At 46.9% G+C, this 7568-nt stretch overlaps 1 protein-coding gene across 1 annotated transcript in view; it reads right to left on the bottom strand.

The window, feature by feature from the left end:
- LOC114070849 (F-box/WD repeat-containing protein 1A-like) overlaps window positions 1–7568 on the bottom strand; it is a 23669-nt gene that overhangs the window by 8961 nt on the left and 7140 nt on the right. Inside the window, exons 3-4 of the mRNA XM_027908454.1 lie at window positions 1718–1855; window positions 1053–1166 (exon numbers count right to left, since the gene is read on the bottom strand). Coding sequence (XP_027764255.1) covers window positions 1053–1166; window positions 1718–1855 — 252 coding nt within the window. The remainder of the gene's footprint in view (window positions 1–1052; window positions 1167–1717; window positions 1856–7568) is intronic.

Raw genomic sequence — 7568 nt, 5'->3', positions numbered from 1 at the left:
CCTCAGATGAAGCACTGCCTCGTTGTGATGGATCAGCGTGTTCAGAACCTCCCCTGTATTTACATCCCAAACTCTGCGAGAGAAAAGAAGGGATCCCAGCTGAAGGGGGATGGCTCTGCAGGGCAGGAACCTGCACAGTCTGTCTGAGCTCTAACAGAGCTCTCTGGCTCTTTAACCCCTGCCGGGGCCTGGGGGAAGCAGCGAGATGAGTGCTGGGAAGTATTCTTGTCACACCTCACACCCCCAAATAACAGCTAACAGCAGCACACAATTAGGCAGGAAATGACCACTGCTAAGAGAACCAGCTACTCAGCAACTCTACAAACTTTTCCAGGATGACTTAAGTTTGTATGATGGAAGAGATCAAAACAAACACTGTCCATATTGGTGTTTTCCAGTTTTATACCATTCATTCAGATTTCATCCCCACCAGTAGCAACTGGAACGCAGCACCATCCAGAGCCACCTACCAGCTTACCTGAAGTGTAAAATCACCACCTAATTTACTGTATTTGAAGGGGGTTAAGCTCTTTTAGGGAGACTGGCACTGGCAGATCAATGCCACACACTAGACGAGACAAGGCCCTTCCACTGAACTGCACCTGAGTGTCTTCATACTGGGACATCTACTCACCATTAAGATCACAGAAGAATCTAAACTCACTGTGAGCAAAATTGCAGTCAGACAAATGCTCCATACGTACTAAATACCCTTTCAATAATAGTCACAACTAAGAGATGTCAGAAGGCAGTACAATAAACCCTAAGAAGAAATTATTGTACAGTTGGCCATCAGCCACTCTAAAACTTCAGGATATGCCTTGAATCACTCAGGTCATATTCCTTCAAAATTCTTAAAGCTAAAAACACGAGACAGATCTGGAAGAAAAACTATTTAATGAGATGCTCTGCCAAGTATAAATATCTTGCTTCTGGAATAATAGTATCACATTTGTATTACGGATGTCTTCTGATATTTAGAGATTAATTGTAAATATTCCCAGCCCTGATACTCACATTATCTTTGTGCAAAAACTCGGCACTCACCTCACTGTAGAATCTGAAGATCCAGTTACAATGACTCTTTCATCATATTGCAGACAAAGAACTGAGCCAGTATGTCCCGTTAATACTTTTAAACATTCCAAGCTTGTTTTGTCCCAAATCTGTTAAAAACAAGGAGGATAAGTGGCTTATCAAGATCAAGAACATGGATCCAAGAGTTGAAAACTGTCCTAACTGCAAAGGAAGGAGGAAAACTAGAGCCCCATGAGGAGTGAGTCTGTCCCGTCATGGGCCTCATCCTTCCTTTCAGCTTAAGGTAAGTCTTGATGCAAGTTTGGTTTGAAACGACCAACCATCATGGAAAGAGCAAATCCCGTCTGGCAAAAGGAAAAGCCATGGACAGTGAGCATGGAAGCAAGCTGGCAGCATGCCAGCAAACTCCTGGCAATGCCCCCAGTGCCAGTGAAGGACAGCAGCACACACACCCTGCACCCAGCTCGTGCCAACACTGACCTCACGAGAACGTCTCTGTGGTGGACAGAACCAATCCCTGGCTGGCAGTGCCCAACGTTTCCAGAGCAGAGTGCAGGTGCCAACTTTGCCAGGCTCCAGCAGCCGTGCCACCCTCCCAAACCCTGCCCAGATAAACCCTGTCCCACCAGGAGACAAGGGGAAGCCAGGCAGCACAGGCAGCCAGCTCTGCAGTGTTTACCTTGATGGAGTTGTCTCGTAGGCCACTGATGATCTTCTCATCATCATACTGTAAACAGTAGACCCCTTTGCTGTTCTCGGAGCGGCACTGGATCCTCTGCAGGTTGTGCCGCCCACACCGCCAGTTGGATTCTATGGTCTGGGGGCAGAACCAGGAGTGAGTGCCAGCACTGCAGCAGGAATGCTCCAACACACACACACAGCTCTCTGCTTTGAAACATGCCATCCTTAATCTGACCTATGCAAAGCCTAAATGAATCTTTTCTCCCTCCTCAATAAGAACACACGGACCACAATGAATTGGAATTAGCACTTCTGTAATTTGCCATGACTAAAGTTGTGTTTAGTGGGGGAAATTATGGTCAGGCCACCTTAGTGACAGTTTCCCAAGGGGCCACTGCAGAGATACATCCAGTTCCCCCTTCCCCCATATTTATGTGCTCATCTGACAGCAGCAGCAAAGATGAAACCAGGAGCTCATACAGTGCCATGTTTAGTCTCCCCTGAGAGACCAACATTACAAAACTGCTGAGTCCAGCAGGTGGGTTGTGTGAGTTCTTGGACATTTCTTTCCCCTACCCAGCCATATCAACTCTTAATTGTAGTCACACGCCTTAGAAAGGGATCTTGAGATATAAAAGCCTCCTCTAAGCCCCTTGAAGCCTGATAAAAATAAAACTGAACAGGGACTTTACAGTGTTTCAAACAATCCAAAGCTGCTCTCCCCCTGCTCCTGCTTAAAATCTGTGGAAGGGAAGTTCTCCACCTTTGCATTGAGAGAGATTTTCAAGGAAAGAGACCTGGCATGCCTTAAAAAGCTGTGAACTATTTGACAGTAGAACCAGGATAATTTTTGTGTTTTAATCAGCTTTATTACTTGTTAGACAACCACTGCTGGTTTCAAAGCCATGTGGGATTTTGGACAGGAAGCTCATAACAACCATAAGGGAATGTGTGCTCAGAACTCCAGGCCAACACCTGCAGCACCTGGACAAGCTGGAATGTTTTCACCTTCCAGCAGAGGCACCAGGTCAGGCCACTTATTTAGCAATTTCTCAGGGATTCTCCCCAAATACCGCAAGGAATCCAGGGGAGAAGCTGATGGACTGCCAGTTTGTTTGGAAAAGCATATTTATAACCCATATAATCCTATAATCCCAACTTTCAAAGCAATAGTAGGCACCTCTGCAGCTCCTCCAAGACTCAAAACCAACACTCAGCAAAGACAGAAGTGCAGCGTGACTACGACATCCCAATTCTAGGAAAGCATGTCTGCTTCAAGGGAAAACTAACTTTCCACTTTTTTTTTCCTGCATTTGCTCCTTCAATTGTCTCCCATTATGCAATTTGGAGAGAATTATACACAGTCATAATACAAACCTGATGTGGCCCAGGAATTTCTCTAAATCATAAATACTAAGAGATGCTTCCAGAGGAGCAGCTGACAAGCCACTCATCCCCTCTCATTCTCTTCCAATTTGGTGGGGAAGCTGATGAAATTAGGATAATGAGGCGGCTGTCAGTTTGGGATCAGCTTCCCTGGCCAGGCAGTGCACTGCTGATTGTTAGACTGGGGACTGGGCTCCAGTCTGACACTGCTCTGCTACAGCCTTGCAGGGAGCAGCCTCCTCATTACGCTCCTTGCTCAGCATGGGTTGGAGGGGGAAGGACAGGCAATTTTCAGGCTTTATCTGAAGATTTCTCATCTGCACTAAGTGGGCAGGACTGCAGCTCATTAACTCCTTTGCTGCTCCAGAGGTGACCCTCAGAAACAGGAGAGGACTGTAAGCAATGACAGCATGAACCAGTGTAATTACAGATCTGAAGGCAGAAGATTTAAAAACGCAACAGTAACACTGACGAGACAGGAGATAAAGCATCAGAGACCCGAGTCAGCCAAATTCAACAGTTTTACAAACTATCTGTGTTCAGATATTCGAGTCTAAGAAGCCTTAGAGCCCCGTCCTTGGAAAGCTGTGCAGGGTGCAGTTGCACAGAGCCCGTGCCAGCTGAGCTGCGAGAGCTCCCACAGTGTGAGCACTTTCACACTGCAGCTTCCTGCGACAGCCACTGCCCACGGCCCCACAGCACACTGGGGGCACCACAAACCCCAACTGCTCACAGTGCCCAAACACAGCAGCAGTGGAAGTTCACTCAGCAGACACCGGGGACACAGGATGCCTTCGTTCTTACAGACTCACTACAGGAAGCCACTCGACGCACTCCCTGGAAGAAAATGCTGGCTTCCAATGAAGGAAACTGAGGTCCCATGCACATCCCTGTGAAGGCACTGCAGAGCAGTAAGTCACATGCAGGTGCACATTTTAATTCTGTGAATAGAGGTCACTTCATGCAGACATTACATGGGGTGGCTACTGTGGGAAAATCCTGCATGTTTGTTGAGAACTTGTAAAATCCCCTTACACTGCGTAAATTCTCGGTGTGCTGGGAAGGCAGCCACCATCCACAGAGTACACAGCAGCGTTTCAATGGGCAGCAGAGTGAAACCAGATGTGCATGTATGGAGAAATAACATTATTTTAGATGACTGAATACGGCTGAGTGGGTGGGCAAACCTGGAGGACCCTCCGAGAAGGAACATGGTTAATACAATACTGGAAGCCACATGAAAGCTTCTTGCTCCAGGAGATTTCTGGTTGTTACTCAATAGTGCCCTTAGGAAAAGTCTTCATCTGCAACCCCCTTCCAGGAGATATGTTATAACCATGGATACACTGAGCAGGTGGGCAGGGAGGAGATCCCTGTGCTCATGGACTCTCACAAACACCAGGGACACAGTAAAGAGTCCCACTTGTGTGTTTATGGTTCCAAACCCAACACCAATATATTCAACACCCACTACTGTATTTTCTACAGATCCCCTCCCAAGTCTCCAAGATAACTGCCTCTGTTCTCGGCCTTCACAATTAACAGCAAAATGTTGCAGAACAGTCTCCTGAGGTCACGTTTAGTTCTCACCCTTTGCTAAATGCTCACCAGAGCAACAGCAGCAAGTAGCTGACAAATGTACAACCAGCAAAATCTGGGCATACAAGGGACAAAGACCATTTGCCACAGCAGGAGAGTCATTTGGCAGCTGAAGTGGTGCATAAATAGATATGAAAAAAAGGCATTTAATGAGAAAAGTGCACACAGAAAAAGTAGTCCAAGATGTAGAGGCAAAGCCAGGCCCTGACCATGCCACAGTATGTTCACTGGTACAAAGATGCACAGTGAAAAACGATGCAGTTCATCTGGATTAACAGCTGGAACTATACATTAGAATAGTTAAGGATAACCTACTGGGAGCAGGGTTTTTTCCCCCTGGATAATGTACACTGTGTTCAGCTCCTTGGCTAACAATTGCATTTTTATCCTTGTGAATGTTATTGCAGAGTAAGTGGGTTTATCTTAATCCCATAAACCAAGGAGTTTCTGTTCCCTCTGAATGCACAATTCTCCTACAGGACAAACGGGGCAGGAAAAAGAAGAAGGAAGGTAACATTTGTTATGTTCACAGGGGTTTCTCTGACACATGAGCTCTTCACATGCCTTCTTCAAAGAGAAAAAACTCCTCCTGCCCATGGCAAGGGAAAGGCAGAAGTAAATGAACTTACGTCAGCAGGGTAGAGAGACAAAACCTGTCAGTGCCTCTAGGAGAGAGGAAGGAGCACTGCAAACCACCCACCACCACACCCTGCCATTTATTTTCCTACTTCTGCACCAGGGGAGGCTCAGGTTGGACATCAGGAAGATTTTTTTCATGGAAAGGGTGGTCAGGCCCTGGCAGGGGCTGCCCAGGGAGGGTTGGAGTGCCCAGCCCTGGAGGTGTCCAAGGCAGGCCTGGCCGTGGCACTCAGTGCTCTGGGCTGGGGACAGGGTGGGGATGGGGCACAGGGGGGATCCATGGGCTGGGAGGGCTTATCCAACTTAATTTAAGGATTTTATCCTTAAGGACACTGCCTTGCCCTATTAATCCTCTCATCCTATCCCACAAAAAGCCTGAAGCAACCTGATCAAAGATCATCCAGTCCAACCATTCCCCAGCACTGCCAAGGTCACCACTGTAACCCCTGTCCCCACGTGCCACATCCACAGGGCTTTTAAACCCCTCCAGGGATGGGGACTCCTCCTGCCCTGGGCAGCTGGGCCAGTGCTTGATGGAGAGATTTTCCTGACATCCTAAACATCCCCTGGTGCAACACGAGGCCGTTTCCTCTGGTTCTGGCCCTTGTTACCTGGAAGAAGAGACCAACACTACCCTAAATTATCTCCAATTAAAGCTAAAAACAGCAGAAAACAAAGTGTTACATGGAAGAAACTGTTGCCATGTAAACAGTAAGAAATGAAATAAATACATGGAAATAAACCCAAACAAAGGTTAATTCACAGAAGTGATCAATTGGGTTTTGGTATTTACATCACTTTATGCAAATAGAAGAGTCAAGTAAGAATAAAAACCACATTCACAAAGAGTAACTGTAGCAAGTCAAACAGAGAAACAGGGATTCACTACACCCCACCAATATATAAGGAATATTAATTTTATACACATGTATGCAGATATTTCAAGTTCAGCATGCACTGTTTAATACAAGCAGAAGTGCCCACTTACACACACAAAAGGGGGGAAATTTCCAGTCACTGAACAGTGGGCTTTGGCATGATTCACAAAAATCCCAGGATACTCAGGCTGTTTTTAAGAACAGCCCCAAACATATGTGAGGCCAAAAACACAGGAGGGCATTACTGAGAGCTACTCACACCTGAACATTACGTGGGCTTTCAGCTCAGTCTGAACAAAAGAGCCCTTCCAGGATGGACTCCCAAGACAGAGGAAAAGCTGTCAAGAGCAAAATCCAAAAATCCAAACAACTCTAGAGCAAAAGGAAATGGAAGTTTTCCCCAGTAAGTGTCTTGGCAGAATTTGAGGCCTAAGATCCAAATGTGACAACACAAACTGATGGAGTGTGGTCCCTTCCTGCATGAGACTGATCAAAGGTCCACAAGTGCAACCATTCCAACCTCGCTGCAGCTTCACTGGACCCTTTTGAAAGCCACATTTTAAAGGAACAAATCAACCTCCTGATGCTGAGTGAGGCCAGTCTGGGCAGTGGAACATGTTTACATCTGACAGAGGAAGAGGGGACGAAGACTACTGGCACACAAGGAATCCAGGAATCACTTTGGGAGAAGCTCACAGTGCAGTCCTGTGGATCACAGTAACACACACACTGATGGGTCTGGCTGCTTTGCTCTTAAAGGATCCTCAGTTCCACCAATTTCCACCAACGAACAAACTAAAGATGAAGATGTCCAGCTTTTATGTTAGAGGTGTAATGGCAATATATACTGACTTTAAATGGATTCCTGGTAACACCAAAGTGATGGAGGGAGGAGAAGTACTGCTGTGAGTGCCAGATCTGGAGAGGAAACCTTAAAACCACAAGCCAACAGCAACATAAAGAGAGAGAGATCCTCTGAGGCACTTCAGTCGAGGTGCCTCGACTATACACAACACTTGACAATGACCATGCTGCTGAAAAACAAAATTATTGCACCTTTTAGGTTCCATGAGAGATAACAACTAAGTTCAAGCACAACATCATAAAAACACAAAATACGCTGTGCTGGAAGGGACCCACAAGGACCATCCAGTCCACCCCCTGGCCCTGCACAGGCCCAGCCCCAAGAGTCACCCCCTGTGCCCCAGAGGATCAGCCAAAGCCTCCTGCAGCTCTGGCAGCCTTGGGGCTGTGCCCACTGCCCTGGGGAGCCTGTTCAGTGCCAACCACCCTCTGGGGGAAGAACCTTTTGCTGAGATCCACCCTGAGCCTGCCCTGACACAGCTC

The sequence above is a fragment of the Empidonax traillii genome, unplaced genomic scaffold (genome assembly GCF_003031625.1).
Source record: "Empidonax traillii isolate 1590-97213 ecotype Southwest subspecies unplaced genomic scaffold, ASM303162v1 scaffold1714:size101782, whole genome shotgun sequence".
Lineage (NCBI taxonomy): Eukaryota > Metazoa > Chordata > Aves > Passeriformes > Tyrannidae > Empidonax > Empidonax traillii.
This window is presented reverse-complemented; position numbering and strand designations above follow the sequence as displayed.